This window comes from Megachile rotundata, chromosome 3 (assembly GCF_050947335.1).
Source record: "Megachile rotundata isolate GNS110a chromosome 3, iyMegRotu1, whole genome shotgun sequence".
Classification (NCBI taxonomy): Eukaryota; Metazoa; Arthropoda; class Insecta; order Hymenoptera; family Megachilidae; genus Megachile; species Megachile rotundata.
In genome coordinates this window covers 19,639,741-19,660,323 of record NC_134985.1, presented here as the reverse complement: position 1 = coordinate 19,660,323, position 20,583 = coordinate 19,639,741, and the positions used below count along the sequence as shown (strand labels likewise).

The following is a 20,583-nucleotide window of genomic DNA, read 5'->3' as shown; positions in this document are numbered from 1 at the left end:
GTTAATAAGAGCCACCAAGAGAGGAAAGAAAAGAATGAAGAGGAATAAAGTGGTGCGAGGCGGATTCGAGCCGCTCTTTCTCGCTTCTCTTTCTCTCTCTCTCTTTCTCTCCCTCTTTCATGCACACTCGGTACACGTGTACGTATTATCGTATATCCGCAAGCAGTGCAACAATACACGTGCACGGAATTACGCGAGACACACACGCGATCCCTCGAAACTTCCTTTCTCCCTTTTTACATACTTCTGACCCATTCAATTTCCCCATTCACTCTCACTCTTTCCCGTTTTCCCTTCTCTGTCTCCTTTCAACCCTCGCTTTTCTTTCGCCAACCCTCATGACTCTCATTCATTCTCTAGCCACCTTTCACCCTTTCGCTCACTCGATCTCCTGTCGACTCTTACTCGATTCCAAAGTGGTCGATGACCTCGATATTTTCGATAAACTGACATTCTCCACCTATCTCTAATTATCGACAGTGTAGAAGCATAGTACGGTCTCGATATATGGCGTCACGCACTTATCATCCGTAGTCCGAGTTCTCTTTGACTATCGCGCATATCTCTCTGACCACTTGTTCCAAAATTTTTTAATTTAGAAACGTAGAAACTCTAAAGTTTTACAATTTACAAAGTTTTAAATTTACAAATTTAGAACTTCTCAAATTTTAAAACTCACGTACTTCCAAATTTTTTAATTTAGAAGTTCGAAGAGTTCCGCTTATATGGCCCACCGTCGAATTTTTCCCGCTCCTACAGGGCCATACATCGAAACTTCGCTATACTTTTCTAGGGAACTTTGAGTATCGTTTCTCGGAACAATTTTCAAGCAATTCAGAATCAGTTACCGATCAAAGGTATCCCGAAAGATTAATTCGAAATTATCTCGAGTGCTCTATCGATAAAATTCGCCGTAGGTGCAGAAGATTCGCGAAGCAATCTTTCGAATCAGAAACCTACTCGCAAAAGAAACGGCCGTTTCAGAGCGGATGGGCCGGCACTGACGCTAATTCGCACCTAATTAGAAATTGTCTACTTAAACAACGAATCGATCCAACCGTGCAAGAAAGTCGAAATCGACTCGAAAGCCCGACAAAGATCGACGGACGTTAACAAATTCAACTACACGAACCCTCGGGGCTCGTTAAAAAGCTCCGTTCTTTTCCGCGCAACAACGATAATTGCTAATTAAAAACGATCGATTAAAATCGCGTACGCGAGAGATCGCGCCGTTCATCGACGCGCTGAAGGAGGACTTTAGTGTTTTGAAAGCAAGCTCACTCAAGCACGATGAGAAATTTGTTTATTAATTAATTATTTACAAAGCGCGGCCGGCCCGGTCGCTCCGTTAGCCGAGTAAAGAAGCGTGCGCCGTTCGTTTACGCAAAAATCATCTCTAGGCAGACAACAATTATTAAAGTCGATGGAAATCGCGCCTGAGAAGGGACGTCGTCTCGAGAATCAAACCGTTTTACCGTTTCTTTCAGAGCACGGAAAATAGTGCAATTAGCCGAGGGACGTTTACGAAAATAATAAAAATAAAGTTTCGTCCCTGTCGCGCGAAGGTGCTCCGAAAATACGCATTTAGATTTATCGCTCGACGTCCCTCAATTGTCGCGTTTCCCATCGATCGTTCAGCGATATTCGTGCACACATCGAATTAAAACGTTTCGATCGCAAAAGCGGGCAGGAAGAACGTTCTCTCGTCAACGTCGAGCCATCCTCCGCATCGTACGTCACGTTCGATACGCTTGATCGATCGTTATCGATCGGAAATCGACGCGTGACGTCGTCTTTACAGGTTCGAACCGAAGACTTGCTTGGTTCAACGTTGCTTTCGCTTTTGTACACTCGGTTTGCGGCGCAGACATCCTTTGACCACTTGCATTCGCTCTTCACCACGAATTTACAAACTTCCGTCTAATTTTGCAAACCTAAAAATACTCCAATTATTAAATTTTTCAAATTTTCGAATAAATTAAGTTCCTCGTAAATTACCGATTTCTAAGTTCGAAAATATTAACAAGTGGTCGGGCCTGTTTTGCCCAGGGAAGCCTACGGTGCTCGCCCGTGTACAATCAACGAACGAAATCAGGAGTAACGTTAAAAGATAAAGAACAACGCGATAAAGAGTCAAAGTTCTTACAATTCTTAATCGTAGCAGCGATATCGATAATACAAAGATAGCAATTAAGGCTCTTTAGGGTAAATGATTTACGTAAAAATTGCCGCGCAAAGCAGTCCTAAGAAACAATTCACACGTACATTTTCTCTCCCTCTTTGTTCTTTTATTCCGGATCGTTTCTCTACCTACTACCCTCGTGTTCATTTCTTATCTATTAAACTGCTTTGATTCTCGACACGCCGCTACCACGAGATGTTACACCCGGTTCACGCACGCATCCGGTACACCAACACGTTCCGACGATCTTTGAACTTCTTTGTACATGTTTGTTCTTCACGCACGTGCACGCAGTCGCGGTCTTTCTCTCATACACGGATCTTCTTGGTTCTTTGTTCGTTTCCTTGTACTACGATCGATCGTTGGATTTTCTTTTTCTTAGAAAGTTACGAACGAACCGTAGAACCAACAAGAAGAAAGAGAAGAAGTAGAAGAAGAAAGGAAAGAATTAGTTGCGCGAAGGTTGAGCCGTTGATTGGCTAGCTCGTTTTCGTCCTTACGCCAGTCTTTTATAGCTTGTTTTCTTACTCGATGGGGCTGTTGGGCCTCGATAAGAGACTCCCGTGAACACAGACGTTCGATTCAAACTTTCTTCGTTTTTGGGACCACAGAAAAATTCTTGGTGTCTCGAGGAGAAAGGAAAATCGCTCGATAATATTTGAAAGGGTAATCGGCACGTAAATAAAAATTTTCCAGAAAATATTCCGCGCGATCAGGGTTAAACTCGAAGCAGTAGGAACCTTCGGAGCAAAAATCGAACGTCTATGAATATTTTGTTGTAGAGGGATCGGAAGGGAGGGTGGTAGTAACTCTTAGCAGACAATTTCGAGGGTCGCAGGGTAACACGAGTAAGGGTGTATCAGTCGATTGTAGGACGCAACTGATAAATATTTCTTGGCTGTCTGTTGCCGTGCGCGGGTTCGATTCTTTCGAAATCCTGAACAACCGACGTGGCAGAAAATTACAGGATCTCGTGCTGAAGGGTTTCGAGGCGAGTCCGTTGTTGTTGTTCGTTTATTTCCGAAGAAGTGCCTTGCACACGTTTCGTGCCGCTTCTCTATTCGTCTTTTCCTCGTCGAATACTCGCGTGTTCCTTTTAGAATCGGCATGTAGGCCTGCGTACGTGTAAAGAGTAATTAGGCGTTGATCACTCGTCGTTTCAAAGGGGAGGATCCTTCGATTTTCTCCACTCGACGTTAATTCCTATGTTTTCGTTTGGCGGGAACCGTGTTTAAAAATGGGGCTCGATATTCGTTCATCCCTCTTCACGCACGCGCTCTCTCTCTCTCTCTCTCTCTCTCACGATTTGATCATATTTTCTCGGTTTTTTCTTTCCACCTAACTACTATCGGTAATCCTAACGGAATACTCTAATTATACATTTACATTTACATATATATATTTATATTTATATAATAATAGCCGATACAAATATCACATGTGATCACCTACTGGACTCGTTACACGAGTTCTCGCTAATCCATTGTACAAAACGTCGAGTCTTCGAGAGAGTTTGAAATCAGCGCAAAGTTCTCGACTGTCTAGAAGTCGCGATTAGTAAATTAGTCCCGATACTCTGGAAGGATATTTTACTCTCTTTCTCGTTTCCAGCCGCTGCTGTCCTTCCCCGGCTCACTCCGTGGATTTTTTCGTTCCTTTTCGAAGCGAGTCGTTCGAAGGACAGGTTTCCCTGCTAAATCGTATACAATACGTTTTCGTTTCTCGCTTAAATCCACCGTCGAGACCGTTCGAACGACGAGACCCCGTTTCCGGCCAACTCGTGCCGTACGATCTCGCGTAAATTTAAAAAGCGTGTACCCGCTTAATCGCGCTCGTTTCGAAACGAAATGGCTGTTGTACACGTTACAATCGAGCTACACGCCAATGTGCGCGCGGGTGTGTGTGTGCACTCGACATTGCCGCGTGTTTGCACAGCGACCTATGGAATACGTGGGCAGACATTTTCACGGGGTCCCAGAGATGGTTCGTTGGGTCGATTTTCGTTGGACAGCCCCAAGAAGAGCGATGTCGAGGGATGTTCTCTACTCGAGCTGATCGATAACCTCGAGAACACGTGTACTTGCGAATCGTCCGAAGTACAAGCTTTGTACATCGAACGAGAGAAAACAAGTTAATCAGAGTTAATAAGAGAAAAGGGATGTACAGAATTTTCTGATGTGTATTTATCTTTTGTATAGTTTGCAAGATCTGATTACGTTGTATCGCTTGGAATATGAAATATTTGTAAAGTTTTTGAGGGCCATGAAAAGTTTCCCAGGAAAAAGATAAATTTCATGAAGAATTTCACGGTTCCAGGAATATCGATCACCCCGATGAGAAGCAGCAGAACACAGCATCGACAGAAGAAGGAAATAATAGAAGATGAAGAAGAAGAAGAAACGACGCCGAGAGAAAAGAGCGACGACTGCTGAAGCGCATTCTTCGTTTATTATAATCTTATTCCCCGGCGGCAAAGAAAGCTGCGATTACAAGACTCTTCACTCGCTTAATCCCGTCCTCTCTGTCTCTCTTTCTCTAACTCACTATTTCTCACATTTTCTTTTCCTTTCAGTTTCATTTAATTCCTCGTTCGTTCAACTTTTGTCGTAATACAAAATACTCGTTTAATGTTTCTCCACGTTTTCACGCTCGAAGGATCACACGTAATAAATCACATTATTATAATACGTTAATTATTCACAATTATACAAATAGAGACGTGTACACGAAACGAGGTCGGAAAAAGATCTCTCGTTCGACTTTCATCGTGGCAACAATCATCCCCATGGTTTTCCCACTCGCTCTCGTTCACGCAAAACGGATCACTCACGCGCCCACTAACTCGCTCCTCGCTGTAATGTAATTACCTCTAATAATTAAAACACACCGTTCGTTTTACGTACAAGAAGAAACGTCAATAATCGACAGTTAATCGTGGCTAAAACATAGATCGCGGTCGCATGCCTGTATAAAATCCCTAAAAATACTGTTATTACCCTACCATGAATTGTGTTGGATGACGACAGTGACTATGCGATGACTGTTGAATCTTTTTTTTTCTAAATCGATCTCGAGTTTACACCGCGAGATCTTCCCCGAGTTCATTCCTTATCGTAACCATCCATTTTGTCGCAAAGTTTGCTCCGCGGTTCTAGCCTCGATCTCGCGGTGCTCATCTCGAAGATCGAATCGCGGCCAAAATCGTTCGATTCCTTCTGGTTAGGCCTCGAGGCACACCAACGACGCGATAATTCGTCCTATCGAATATTCTCGTCGGCTGTCGCGTGCCTCGCGTAAAGCGAGTCTCTAACGGAATGCATTGTTTGCCTCCCTCCAATACCCATTCTACCCTCTGCATCGTAATCGAATTTCAACCCTCTTCTTTCGCCTGTATCGAGTTCCCTTTGCTGTTATCCCGTTCTACGATTTCTTTGATTTTTCCTGTTCTCTTTTCAAGACGCGCCATTTTTGCGTACTATGATGATTTTTTCTCTCTTTCGATTCGTCGTTTCGTGTGCTTGTGTTTTCTGGCCTGGGCGTGTATGAGCTTATCGTTGCAATGTTTCGTCGTGTTACTCTTTCTTTTTTTTTATTTTCGTACGAAGAGATGAACGTATACCACCCCCACTGTTCGCATCTTTTTCTCGAAGTGTTTTCCGTATGTGCGTGTGTACTCGATTCCTTACTATTTTCTGTGTGCGTGCATCGTGTAAGAATGAATTAGAGACACGAAGAAGAACGAACGTCCCTTAATACGCGGCGCCCTCGTGGTTCTGCTTTATTTGTTTTCTTTGTTTTATTTAACTCGTTGCACGATTTTTACAAGTCTTTAAATGCCAAAGGTCACTTTTTTAAAAATATAGGTACCTCGCAACTTTGTTCGCCTCGTTATTTCTTTTTTTTTACCTTTACTCTCGGTTGCACCCGTCACGCGTTCCTGCATCGTTTCACACGTTTTCCTTTCATTTCTTCTTCTTACTTTCAGACGACTCTTTCGCTCTCGCATTCTCACACCAAAGTCGTTATCACGCGGAAACCTTCGCACGTTTATTCTAATCGCTAAACTACGGAAGTTTATGCATTTATAATTTCTCAACGTTACGTAACAAATATGCGAATCACACGACTCGTATGAAAAGTAATCGAGATAAAATCTGTAAAAAGTTGGAGTAATACTTTTTCGATCGTCTGGAGACGGGAAATAATTTATTAAAACACATATTTACACAAAGATCCGCAATTTACCAATCGCTAACCCCGTTCGATATTTAATTTAAATCTCTTCTAAAGACGTAATTCCCTAAAAATAACCTTCGATTCGTAGTGTTTCAAATTTCCTCCCCGTTTACGTATTTTTTTTTTCTTCAGCGCGACACGGGGGTGAAAATGAATTCAACGAGGAGTCTAGTTTTTTGCGCAAAAATTGATACGCGTTCTTTTATAAAAAAGTTAGAAACTATCGAGGGAAAACGATCACGCGAACTATCTTTCTCCCCCAAGCGTCATTTTGTTTTCTTCCATGAATGCTGCCGTTACGTCGCTGCAATGAATCGTTGATTCGATAAACATTGTCGCTTTTCCGATAATGCATTAGCAACGAATTTCTTTCTCCGTTCTCGGAATTAGAAACCAATCGGCTACCAAGACTTTCTATCGAGAAACAAGGAAACTTTCTTCTCCCCTTTCCCCTTTACCTAACTCAATCGTATCTTGCCTAAAATGTTCATTTGAAATTCTTCGGTGAATGCACGAAGTTGTTTTCCGTTTCCCTCTTTCTGTTCTCTCCCCTGTTCCCCCCTTTCGTGCCATCATTCGTTCATTCACGCCGTCCTCTATCATACACTGAAAGTCCTGTAATTTACAATTACTATACAACGTGACTGAAAATAGCTTAGACCACAATTAAATACAATTACGATCGGTGCCGCGATCTGTCTACGTTTTCCTAGTTTTCCCTCTTTCGAACCCGCTTGATACTCCATCTTCCGGTTTTCCGTTTCATCCAATTTCGTTACGTTCCTCGTCGTTCGCCTCGACCTTATTGTACGCGAGTATCATAAAACACTTATGTCCACTTATCGTACCTCGTACAACGATACAACTTCTTCTAAAAGGTTCCTTAGAGTTTCTCTTAGGTACTTACATCTCTATCTATGTATATCCACCTATCTATATTTATAGACTTCTTTTCTTTTATATAATAATAACTCTTTTAAACCCCCGCCCCCCAAATCCCACCCATTGTTTTATCATTCTTTCTTCTCTTTCTCCTTTCCTCTCTCCGTCGATCTATTTATCTGCCTATCTAAAGGTGTCTATCTAACGGTCTAGCTATCCATCTATCTAACTAAACTTCTAACTACCATTTATTAGTTGTTAAGGTGTCCGCTTGCGCGTCATCTCTGTTCTCTAAATTACATCTGTCGTGCATCTGTCTCCTTCCTGTTTATCCTCGCTTCGTCTCTTTTCGATCTTTCCGTCGCGTCTCGAGCTTGGAAACAATGCACTCGCGTCGCGCAACGATCGTTCGTTATGTATATGTATGTATGTATATATATATAATATATATCTACAGGGTTTCGTTGGTCGCCGGGATGGAAACGCGCGAAAAGCTCGTCGCGATCGCGAGGATCGATCGTTTTCGAAACTCGATCGAGTTCGCCCTTCGAGCAACGTTTTCGGCTCGCGCGTCGAGTCGGAACGAGCAATTATCTCGGTCGCGAAGGGCAAAGATCGTTTCGTCGATCCCGAGCGGAGTTCGAGGGTGGCTCGTTTCGTTCCTCGCGGGCGAAACGATCGGAACGAAGACGAGGACGGGTCCTTCTAACGAGAGATCGTCGCGATCGGGCGACGAGCACCGTTTTCGTATCCTCGTTTCACCTCGCCTACCAGAGACAAAGAAAAGAAAAAAATATAGAGAAAAAGAGTGGTCGGGGCGTCCTCGAGGGGCGCCGCACGATACCTCGCAATATATGGCTATCAAAAAGACATCTGGCTCTCGTTATTCTCCTTATCCTAAGTCCTTGTAAATGCTGCATATATATATTTACTTTATTTATAATTATCCGTGAACATGGTAACAAATAATGAAACACTGACAAAAATTGCACAATATACAAACTTAGTGTTCTTTGCTATCTCTCTATCGCACGCATTCTCTCTCTCGTTCTCTCTGTCTCGTTAGATTTTCCCCAAAGTGAATTCGTTTACGCGTTCTTTCTCGAAGCCCCAGAGCCCCACCCCGATCTCGATCCCGATTCAATTTGGAGCACATTCTCGCAAGGAAAAATAAACAGAAAAAAAGGCTCTCACTCGTTCGTGTCACGCATCTCGACGCACCCACGCATCGACGCAAAGAAAGAAAGAAAGAAAAATAAAGAAATACACAGGTGCACAAACATCGAGTTATCTTGTCGCACGCATACAAAACGCAGCCACACGCGCGAGAACCGCGTCTACGCTCTCGTCAATCAGTCAGGCTTACTTACAAGTAGGTACGGTATCGTTTTTTTACGTTCTACGTGCGTTATCAGTTAATTTATTTGGCCACTGAACATTTAAAATTTAGTTTCATTATCTTCTTTTTTTTGCTTTTCTTTGTTTTTTTTTCATTTATTTATTTTATTCATTTACGTTTTTTTCTTTTAAATCTTCGTTTAAATCCTCGCTCGCCAGCACCGGCGGCCGCATCTGTGCGCCTTCGAAAGCGCCCTCAGGTAAGATTAGTCTTCTTAAGCGGTAAACTCCTTCCCTCGTTTCTCTTATCTCTTCACGTATTTACCCCTTAACGTTATTAACTATATTTTACTACTACTCTATTTTGTTCACCTTTCGTTCGATGAGCGATCTACGGATCCTTTCGTTTCGTTCAGTTCCCGTTTACGTCGTTGGGTAACTTCTCGTCGCGTTACCGTTCACGGTGTCGACGACCAATTCTTCGCGCGTTTCTTTTATCGATGATTAGACACTTTGACCCCCCTTGTCTCCTGTGTCACTACCCCCTGCGCGAGTTCAGTTCCGATTCTGACTCGTCGCACGATGAGTCGATGATCGAACGAGACAACGGCGCCCTCTGACCGGAAGTTTAACGTTCGTCGAGAGACGTACAGCGTCGGTGGTGAACGATTACCGTCTGCCATCCGGTCGCGCGAGTACGAGAGGGGGTGGCGTGGTCGGGTCAGACGAGTTCGACGCGTGGAAACGGTTCTAGAGCTTTGTGCGGAATGTTGCCCGTTTATACTTTGTCCACTTACGTATTAATAATATATTGTTTCGGTGAGTAAGACGAGAATATTAAAAAATATATATTATATTTATATATTTATATCATTTATTTCTGTTGAGCCTCCGACAAGAGTCTCGCCCGCCAGCCGGACAGCGTCGCCACCCCTCGCTCTTAGCCGCGCGAATCATCGACGATGCGAAGCGTGAAAACGAAGAGCAGAAACGTCGCCTAGAGAAAGCAATCGTACAAAAGTACAAAGTCAGATTTGTCCGTTCGAAAAACCATAGGACGCGCGCCACTACGAAACAAGCCTTGTTCCGTCGAATTTTTAAGGAACAAAGATTTACTCGGGAGTCATCTTCCTCTTCGATGTCGTGAAACGTGTTTCGACCTCGCGGCCGAAAAGAACTCTTTCTTCCTTAAAAATCACTCGATGCGATGATGTCGCGATGGTAAAACGGTCGAATGGTCGTTGGTTCACCGGAGGGCGCGGGGACGCGAGAAGAAACAGGGGCGAGAAATAGCCGGGGTCGGGGGTCGAAGCCTCGCGAATATAATTCGTACTGTAAATTCGGGATTAGCGCGCGGCACGGTAAACTTTGCCTTCGTCGAAACTGGCCGAAATCACGTATTCAATTACACGTGCTGCTCCTCCGTGACCCTTCCCCGACCCTTCGCGACCCTTCGCGGTTCCACCGTCCCGTTCGTTCGCGAACGCAATTTCGATTATTGCTCGCCGAAAGCGTCGCGAGCAGTTTTCGTCTCGAAGCACCCGTTCGCTGGGAGAAGACAGGAGAGAGTGTGTTGAACGTGTGACAGAGAAGAGAGAGAGAGAGAGAGAGTGAGAGAGAGAGAGAGAGAGAGAGAGACAGAGAGGAAACAAGGGGAAAGGAAATAACGTTTGGCACCGACAGACATCGTATTATTGTCCTCGCGAATCGGGATTCCTTGATTTTTCTTCGAACATCGTCCGCTCGCTTTCGTATTTTTTTCGTAGGTTCTTCTTCTTTTATTACGGTCGCGATTCCGAGAATTCGACCGTTTTACGAGAGGCAGACGGCTTACAAGATTCTACGCGATTCGTGCACCGTTGTCGCTGAAAGACCCGACCTGTGTTCCGTTCGCTCCCTCCTCGCCGTCGACGAGGCTCCGAGTGCCTGACGGTGCAGCGTTGACCTTAGAATTTAGTGAATTGGCAGTGATTAACGTCCCGAACGAGACTCCTCGAACGAGAGTCGCGTTGTTTTTCGAGCTTCGCCTGATCGGATTGGTACTTATCTGTTTGCCGCCCTGTCTCGCGTTGAAAGCACCGTCGGACGTTCCTCGAGCCTCGCGACCAACTTCTTTCGCGTTTCCGGCGAACGAGCTCGTCTCGACGGACGAGGAGAGGAGCACGCGCAGCCGGTTGCAATTTCCCATTGCAATTTGTCGATCGATGTGCACGAGACGTCAAACCCGCTCGGCCGGTTCTTCGGCCGCCTTCGAGAACGACCGCCGTCGGAAGCGGGCGTTCTCCGCCGGTTATCTCGTCGACCATCGATCATTGCCGCGAACGCTAATCGTTACCCTGACGAATACGCGTGGCTCGTGACGGCCGTCGAATTCGCGCGAATCGTCGTCGGGTGCGTCGGTATGGAAGAAACGCGATCACGAGGACTCCGCTCAGCCTTGGGAATCCTCGGGGAGGAAGGAGCTTCGTCTGTCGGTCCTGGACTGTTTCTAGCGTGGAGGACCGCTCGGGGAGACGATCGATTACACGTGTCTCTTCATGTGGAGGGCTAGGTGATCGCTGCGAGAGAAGCATCGGTCGCAATGCCTGCATTTGAACGGCTTCGCGCCGGTGTGCTTGCGGTAATGGCGGGTCAGCTCGTCGGAACGCGCGAATCGCCATTCGCAGCCCTCCCAGCTGCACTTGTAGGGCTTCTCTCCTGGAACAGAGAAAAACGCCGATGTTAAATGCGTTAATTTAATTTCCTTCTTTCCACGAATTTGTTATGGACACTGCTCTGGCGGTGGGATTAGGGGTATCCACAACTTGTCAGTCTTTATTCACCACTGCCACAGTGAAAACTGACGTGTATGGTCAGACGTATACATCGTTTAATTTACCAAGAAATGTAATTAACTCGACATTAAGAGCACACGAGTTTCTTTCGAATAATTAATTTAACCGAACCCCTCGATCCAACACGGTATTAAAATATAATGCGAAATTGACACACGTGTTCGTTTTCAAACACTTTTCATTATTTATAGAAGCGATATACTCATCGTCTGATCTCCTAGATAATCTCCTTGCCATTAAATAAAGTGCTCGAACAAAATGTACACTCTTCCTCGTTCCTACCGCCGAATTTCGACGAATCTTTAAAGCGATAAAAGGATCGCTGGCAATTAGCAGGTAAAGCTAGAAATAACGAACGCGACAACGTTCGTATAAAATCCCTAAAGGACGGTGTCAAACGGTGATTAACCTAATAAAAAGCAACAGGGATAGTGCTTAACGTTATCGCCGCCAGCAGCGTAATAAACTTTATGAACACCAGCGTTCATAACCGGCCGATATTTCGCGACACAATGCACGGGATCCGGCTGCGTGGTACACCTCCGGAGGGAAGGGATTTTATTGTTCCGAGCACGCGCGTCTACCCTTAAAATTACTAAAACCTGGCCAAGGTATATAAAATTCTGCATATAAAATTCCCCCGGCTACGGATGCTGGATCGACGATAAAACGCGACGGGCTAAAGGCGACCGCCGAGTCTCTGCGATGGCACGTGTGCGCCTCGCAAGGGATGATCGAGGGAAAGGGGTGACGCATTATTAACCCGTAAATAATCTATTCGGTAATATGGAAAGTGGCTGACGTTGATGAGACCCGCGTTACCGAACAGAAAATGCAGGATCACCACCTGTGGCGCTCGAGGTTAACAAACCTGGCAGAAGTTCGCGCCACGGAAAAAGCGCGAGGGATAAAAGAGGGGTGGATACGCGAGTCTCTCGTCGCGTTTCTGCCGAGAAAGGGGTTGAAATCGCACCGGGAGAGACGTCCTGAATTCGGGATGCGATTTTATGTAAATAAAAGATCGTTGAAAATGGAACGAAGCGACTTGGCGAAGTCACGTAGATTCCGAAGGCCGCTATTAAGACTCGAAAAACTTTGCGACTTTGTCTTTGCGGATTTAGCGACAGGCGAAGATTTTGGAAGACAAGTTGGAAGATTGCGGAGGATTTGGAAGTCGAACGATCGGGGATAAAGCTTTGGAGACGTTTCACGGCGGACTTTAAAGCGACGGAATTGGAAACGTTACACGGTGACGGAAGTACGTTCGGTGGATGTATCTTGCGCTCTAATCAGGGCGTAGCGCGCTCTGTGCTTTCATAAAAAGTCGAATAAAAGGGCGCGTAATGACAAACGCCAGGATAAAGCAATATAAACGGCCGTATAAACCGGGTGTAAAACGTTTGACATCTACATCGTGGCGTTGTAAAGTTAATGAATTAAAAAGGGAGAAAGAAATAAGGAACCGCGTTCGTGCGACCGATGCGACGCCTTTATTGTCGCGTGCTCGTTTGCGTAAAACTGGCAGTTATTCGTGTAATTTGAACGAGCTACCGACTCCAGCTCGAATAAAGTTTATCCGGTCGAAACATTGTTCATGTTTCTCTGTATTACCGATATAAAACAGTCGAACCTACTCCCCTTGTACTTTCTCCGCGAACCTGTACCTTACAGTCGAGGGACGTGCCCCGAGGGCCAACAAAACCCTGTACTTCGCTCGATTCCATAAATAAAGTTCAAGCAAACGATTTCGAACACGCACACGTGGCCTCATCGGTTCAACGTTCGTTACAATTCCCTCAATAATTCCCCTCCGTTCGCATCGATCAATTGCCGCTAACGAATTCGCCGACACAAGCTACCCCCTATCGCACGACACGGCCAGAGTTACGAGTGACGTTTGCTCCAGGGACCAGAAGGGGTTGGAAAAATTCATACTGCTCCGCGTTCTTCCCTCGAAGTTGTTCCGAGAAAACCTCCAAGGGATCCGGTCTTTTTCAACGAGCTCCGAATTCGTGGCTGAGGTGACGATGACAAATCCGACTCGAACGTGGCGACGCATAACCAAATTCGACCCTCCCAGCCACCCTGTCTGCTTCGACGAAGATACCCGATATTCGAGCAAGCCACGACTTTTCCGGAAAATACGGCATGCACGTACTCGACGCCTCATGCATCCTCTTAAGCGAACCATCCTTCCTGTTCGCGGACATCAGAGAAATGGCGGCACGAATGAGCCTCACCTTCGCCGTGCATGGCTGGGAATCGTTGCCAGGGTGGCAGGGAATTTCGTGGAAGACGGGGATAAACCGTGCTCGAGCGGGGTAAAGTTCGAAGGACGCGGAGCTGCAGTGAATATAATACGATGGAAATTCGATACTTGCAAATGAACCCTGTCTGTTGCATTTCGCCGACACGCTACGATCGCTTCAGACTTTGAAATTACGGAACGTTAGGACATCGGAATTTTTCAACTTTCGAGTTTCGAGTCGTACAACTTTGAAATATGGAAATTTTTCGACTTTGGGACCGGCGACAAAAGTTCACCGTTTCCGAGTATACAAAAGAGGAACTTTCGATGTGTAAATTTCTACCGCTGCTGTACGGTGATACGTAAAAAATTGTTATCAAGTAAGGATAGAGAAAAGGATGTTCGCCAGACGGGAGTATGTTTCCTTCTCGTTAGGTATTCAGAGCGTTCTTTAAATCGAGCATGATTCCAGTTACGTCCCACTGAACACAACCGTGTTCCTGAAACAGAGAGTTTCCACGGTGTTTGCCGGGAACTGTGGATTATAGCGGTACGCCGAGCGAATCTGGGACAGTCTATGGCTCTTTTTTTAAATACAGCCGGGAAATATTGATAGAGCCGGAGGTTGAATGGTTCAAAGAGCACCGTCTGTCTATAATGCGTCTCCATTCTACTTCGAAGTGGAGCAGTAGAGTAAAACCATGGAGAAACAGACGTCTCCTTTTTTTAATCGTCGGTAGCCTGTATTATTTGTGGAATAATTTGTCCAATTCGAACCGCTCGATGTTCCCTGAAGAATCGAAAAAGTATCAAGGAACGGCTCGGTATCTTTTAAATTGTTCGATCGGCGCGCTTCTGCCAGCTGTTCCGTGAAAAATGGCAAAAATATCAAAGAGAAAAAAACGAGATATCGCTATCTTTCGGAATAACCAGATGTCACGATTGCAGCCCCATTACGCTCTCATTAACAGGACGCTCCGCCTCTATCTACACCCTCTAACTTTATCTCTATACAGTAACCCCCCCTATCTCCATCTATACACTCTCATTATTAGGACATTAGTGTTCGCCGATCAATATTCCATTCGTACCTTTCCCACCATTCTCCGCGAGCCACCCCCGCGCGTGCAGTCGAAACTGAAAATCTCCCAAGCCCGAACCGAGTTACAGTAAAAAAATCACCGGTACCGGTTACACGTGCAATTAAACCGACAGCGCCGGAAAGAAAAAGGGAGAAGGCAAAAAAAAATCAGTGGTCGGGCACGGCCGGGTGGGTGCGTGGATCCCATCGAAAAGGCAAATTGAATTTTGAGTAACCATGGTGACTGCGTAACGCGGCGAACGACCGCAGCCGGTGTGTCCGCGAGCGGGTTGCACGCGTTGGACGGAGCGGGTCAGTCAACTTCGACGCGTGTGCGTGTCGAAACGAGCGGGTACACGCTCGCGAGTGTGCGTGTCACGGTAGAAACGCGCGCCAGGTGGACGGACAAAACGTTTGTGTGGGTGCGTCGTGTATTGCGCATTTTATCGCCGCATAATGGCCTCCCGGCGGTTCGTTACCACCTACGTAATAAAGCCATATTAAACAGGACGGCTTAAAGTGTTAACCTGCGCCCCCACGCGTCCCTCGTCCAACCCCTTTTCGAACCCGTAACGAACGTTGCCATGAACGATACCCCATCTTCCTTTCGTATGAATATCAGTCCGCTGTTTATTTCCTGCCTCGGCGTGTACGCTCCAAGAGATCCGCGTAATTTCTTCCTGTTTAAAGGGAGAGACGCGGTATTGTTTGATAGCACCGGGATGGAGATTTCCCTGTTCGTTGTATGGTTATTGCGCGGGGTTGCTCGTAGGGGCTGTGACTCCTCTTTGATTCTCGGTTAATCGTTTTTATCCATGTGTTCGAATATCGTACACCGATCGAGAACCGATGTATTGAATTAAAAATGAATATCGTACAGATCTAAAGTAGTCGAAGATCCGACCACACTTGCACGTTTCTAGCATCGAAAGAAATTTTCCCTTTCGTCACAGGGCGGTGCATCTTATTCGCACATTCTCCATAAATTTTCCAACACACGCTGCAGATCGAGTACAAACAGAACGATGGACGAGGAGGACAGTCGACGAAGCTAGAAGTAGCTGGCTGGTTTCGTTCGTTGACACTCGAACGATTTTTCTATGTCCTTCCTTCCATCTGACGTTCCTCGAGAGGTCTGAGTGGGTCGGTATTGCGTCGATATGTCAGTCCGTCCCGGGCAAACGTGTGCTCGGCGTCTTTGCATTTTATTAAGTCCGTCGCCGGCGACGATGTATAGGCCACCTTCCGTCATGTCGTCGTACGGATAGGACAAGCGGAATTTATGGCCGAGGATTCCGTCGCATGGCGCACCCGCCTTTTACATCCGAACACGTTTCGTCGCGAGAAACGTTCCTACGGGAAACGCGTCTAATACCGTAGTCCCTCTTCCACGGATCCGCGTGACAGATCGTGTGGACTCTGCCAAGTACGAGGAGGGTAGAGAACTTTTCTGACCCGGGGAATTCGCTCAGGAGGAGTAAAATTTTTTACAGTTCCGACGTGGAAGAGATTCCCTCCCTGGATATTCCGATGGACATCGAGTGGACGATCGCACGGAAATCGTGAAACGATTTAACACATGCGACTCCTTTTCGTGGTAAATGCGTTTCCACGACGTCTTCTCGGGAATATAGAAATTTCAAGCTTTCGAGCTGCAGACAATGACAATCGAACTCTAGAAGGTATATAGCGGCCATATAGCGAGACCTTAATATAACCAACATTCAAAGACTTTCAATACTTAAAGCAAATCAGGATATTCGAAATATACGGGAAGCTCAGATTTAAACCGATACTCTAGCAGATTTCCAGCGCATCGCTAGCTGTATCTGCACTTTATATTTCGTTTCACTCTCGATACTTTACCGTACACGTATAAACGCGATGTTTGAAGGAGATCTCGAAATCGCATACAAATTGTAGGATTAGAATTACCGTAAATACAGAACGTCTAAAAATTCCGCTCGGAGATTCGATTCCCGGTACGAGTACAATTTTTGTCGCGCTTCTTCGAACGTTCGAGTGGAAGCGGCGAGTTTTCTGGGAACGGTTTTACGTTATATCTTCCAGGAGCGGGTTCGACGTTTCCTTCGAGTGCTACGTGGATGGAAAGTGTCAAACAGTGTTGGCAGGAATGAAACGAAGTCGATACACGATGGTTGGTAGAATTTTTTCCGAATCCTTCGTAGGACCGGCTTTACGACGGAAATGGAACTGATAATTAACGCGAAATTAATAGAACTCGATGGTAGAACTCATTTCGCGAAAGCAAAATGCGTTTAAGTAGAATACGATCAAAGTCTTACGAACGTGAAAAATATTCAGATCTCGTTTCTTTGACGAACGAACTATTTCAATTCTCCGTAACAAGCAGAAAAATCATGCAAGAAAATTAGAGTTCCCGTAGACTCAGAGGATTCTACGGTTCGCGGTAAATTTTATTTCGAACGAGTTACCGCAAAAGTATGATCGAACAAAAATATCCGCGAGTTTGCCGAACGGATTAATAAAACGGCCGACGGTCGTTGTTCGAAATTGCGAAATTGCTGTCTTGTAAGTCCACGTGATAGATCGTTCGCGGCACTGGCCTGAATTTACGTTTTCCATGAAACGAAGGGTTCCCGAAATACGACTGCGCTCGTCGACGGGGAGGACGTTTTATTTTTTTTTCCTCCGCCATTCTACTTGAGAGACGACATTGTCAAAGCCCGTCTCACCCTTCGCGGAGGGGGGTTGAATCGGGGAAAATTTTTGCAGGGGACCGTGCGGATTCGCAGTCGCTTTGAAAGGGGACAAATTTTGTGCCGGAACGACGGGATATACACAGTGCTCGTATACTAAAATGGGAGGGTTGCGCGATAGAAATGAAAAATGAAACGGGATTTCCACCGTAAAGAAATAACCATACTCCCGGCTAGAAGAGCGTGAAAGGTATTTGTTTTAAGGAAGGTCACGGCGTTTGCTTTGGGAACACGGGAACGTTTCCCCTTTGGAAATAAAACGTCCGAACCTTTTGCCGGATGTTGCGAGCGAACGGAAGGAAAATCGATTCGTTTGAAGGATGGAAGAATTAACGTTCGTGAGCTTTTTAGCGAAGAGCAGAAAAGGGGATTTTCCTTTTATAGATTTTTATGGACGAGTTTGAAACGCGTCGAAAGTAGAACACGATTAATTTTATGGGTTTATCAAAGACGAACAGAAAAGAACGGGAATCGAAACGGGAGAAACTTGTAAGCGGCGACGTTCCAAAAGGGGTTATATCGTGTCTGACCGTCATCGAGACATTCTACTGTTTGCCGAAACTCTTTGCGTCTGATCAGAGTTTACCGCGAACAGTTCGCACATTATTCATGCTTAAACAACGCGAAATAAATTAATCCTCCATAATCGTAATGATTTACGTTATTCTGTATCATATCAAAACTGTTTCGTTCAGCGGATTAATCGAATAATTACGAGATCAAAAAGGAAAGAGGATTCTGAGTATCACCGATATTTCGATAATAAGTCAATATGTTGAAATAAATATTTGAATCTTCAACAGTAGCGAACAGTGTCGAACCGCGTCTGATCAAAAGTAGACAATTCTACTGCGATTCGCGAGAAGTTTGCTCGAATAAAAGTCTGTTCACATTTGCAGACACTGTATCGACATTTTCCATGGAGCGAAAACGTATAAATTTGTTTGTTGCTCTGTTTTATCTAATAATCTGACAGTTCCGAAGTTCCCGATGCAAAATTCCTCCCCGAAGACGTTAGGCGAACGCGGTAGGGAGTCCAAACACTCGATCGTTGGGAGATCGATAACAAAGTGCGCGGTTTTCTTACTCGTGTGCAACGTGTGTTTCATGTACCGTCGGTTCTTGGCTGCTTGTTTCCGTCCCGGTAGTATCGACTACGGTTAGGAGATAGCACGTTCCTCGTGTTGTGAACTGCGGTTTCGCTGTCAACTGTAGCGAGAACTTTGACGACGTTTCCAATTGTTTGCGGTGCCGGGGTCCCGACGCCGCTTCGGGTGGGAAGAGTACGGGCGGTTTCTAACTTCGGCGCGTGTTTCGAACGTGTTCCGAACACTGCCCGAGGTGCGAATCAATATGTACGCGTGGATACGTGCACGTGCGCGCACGTGTACTCGCGCGTACGGCAGCTACAACCCAACGAACAAACTTTCTCGTAAATAATATACCGCCCGGGCAAGATTATTTCGAGAATAATATACGACCGTGTTGATAACGAGTTTAAGTATTTAACGATCACCTCGGCCGTGCGGGGATGCCAATAATCGAGCGGGGAATTAATCAGCGGGATGATTGTTTGGAAATTGATGCGCGGCAAAAGTTCAAGGTTCCGCGAGAAGCTCCTTAGAGACCGTTTGTCGTTACAAAGAACTTGGCTAATTTCAAATATTTAATATTTAAAGAGCTTGTTGGAGGGCGTTTAACTCTTCTGCCGGTGTTTCAAAGTATCTGGAAAGTTTCTTAATCTCGAAGAAATTTCTCCGCTCCGGTGTTCGAGTATTAATGCCGTGTTACCCAACCAGCGCAGCGTGTCATTTATTCTTCGTCAACTTGTAAAATACACTCGTTTATGTCATGAATATTTGTTATTCGGTGTGGCATTCGATAAATATTTTATCTTCGGCTCGCGCATAAAATATGAAAATTTTAATCTCGAAGTGGCAAACAGCCAATTTATCAAATTTTAACGATCGTCCAACGTCGCGGCGTGGGATTAAACGCGACGCGACGTTCTTCGGTAATTTTTCAAAAAATACGTTCTACACCGTATCGAGTTGCACGGAAGCGGTAAGCACGTCGAAAGCTCAACCAGCCACAGAAAGAGCGCAACGGAGGCGAAAGATGGCAAAGGAAAGAGAGATCAGCCACGATCGGTTGGTAGCCGAGGAAACATACGAGAGGCAGAACTCGAGTTTGCGGTTTAAGCGCAAGAGTAGACGCGTTCAATCGCGCAGATGCACCTCGCCCCGAGCGAAAACGACGTAGACGATGTGCAGAAGCACAGAGAAGGAAGCCAGTGGGCCGAGTTCAGTTTCTCCAGCCATTATTTACGAATCGCATTACCTCGATGCACTGCAGCCAGCGGCTACACAATAATGCTGTAGCACTACCCTTCGGATCGATGTGTGGGCAAATTTTGGATTATCCTCCCAACGATTTGTTTTTCAGCCACCCGGTCGCCAAATCGAGCTTCCGCAATCTGCTCGCTTGCCAAACGCTTATATCGTAAAAGGAATTTGGGACTCTTACGATGCTCAGAAGAAACGAGTTTTTCCCTCGAAAAAATTTATAGCTCCGCGAACAATTCTATATGCGTTTCGTTGCGATATGCTATTTCGATTATGTTTTAGAATCTATGAAAAAAATATGGCTCATATTTAATATGGCTCAAAAATGATGCTTCCGAAATGCGTGAATGGAAAGACTGTCAAATAATTCAATCCCTAAACTCCGAACAAATTCCTGCGATATTTCCGTTCGAAAGCAGTCTCGATAAATTGTCAGCTGGTTCCGTTCGAGGCGATACCGCAAATTCGAAAGGTTTCGGTACACGCACACCAGGATCCTTTTCCAACGGGGATACACGGGAACAAGGCCAGGCGGCAATAAATAATTTCTCACCCCCGGTTTTATTTCCCCTCTCGTTTGAGTTAACGTCGCAGACTGCCATCCATTTTCTAAGGCGCGTCCCGAGGTAAATTATCGCGCTTCGGCTGACCTACTTCCGGCCTCTCGCTGCGTAATCGCGTTCCGTCCGCGCGAGC

At 45.6% G+C, this 20,583-nt stretch overlaps 1 protein-coding gene across 2 annotated transcripts in view; it reads right to left on the bottom strand.

Annotated features, from left to right (window-relative positions):
* Positions 1-1,286: 1,286 nt before the first annotated feature.
* LOC100881722 (Krueppel-like factor 6) overlaps positions 1,287-20,583 on the bottom strand; it is a 267,921-nt gene continuing 248,624 nt past the window's right edge. For both annotated transcript variants that reach the window (XM_076530111.1, XM_076530110.1), the window contains one exon: positions 1,287-11,335. In XM_076530111.1, coding sequence (XP_076386226.1) covers positions 11,160-11,335 — 176 coding nt within the window. In that variant the 3' untranslated portion in view covers positions 1,287-11,159. The remainder of the gene's footprint in view (positions 11,336-20,583) is intronic.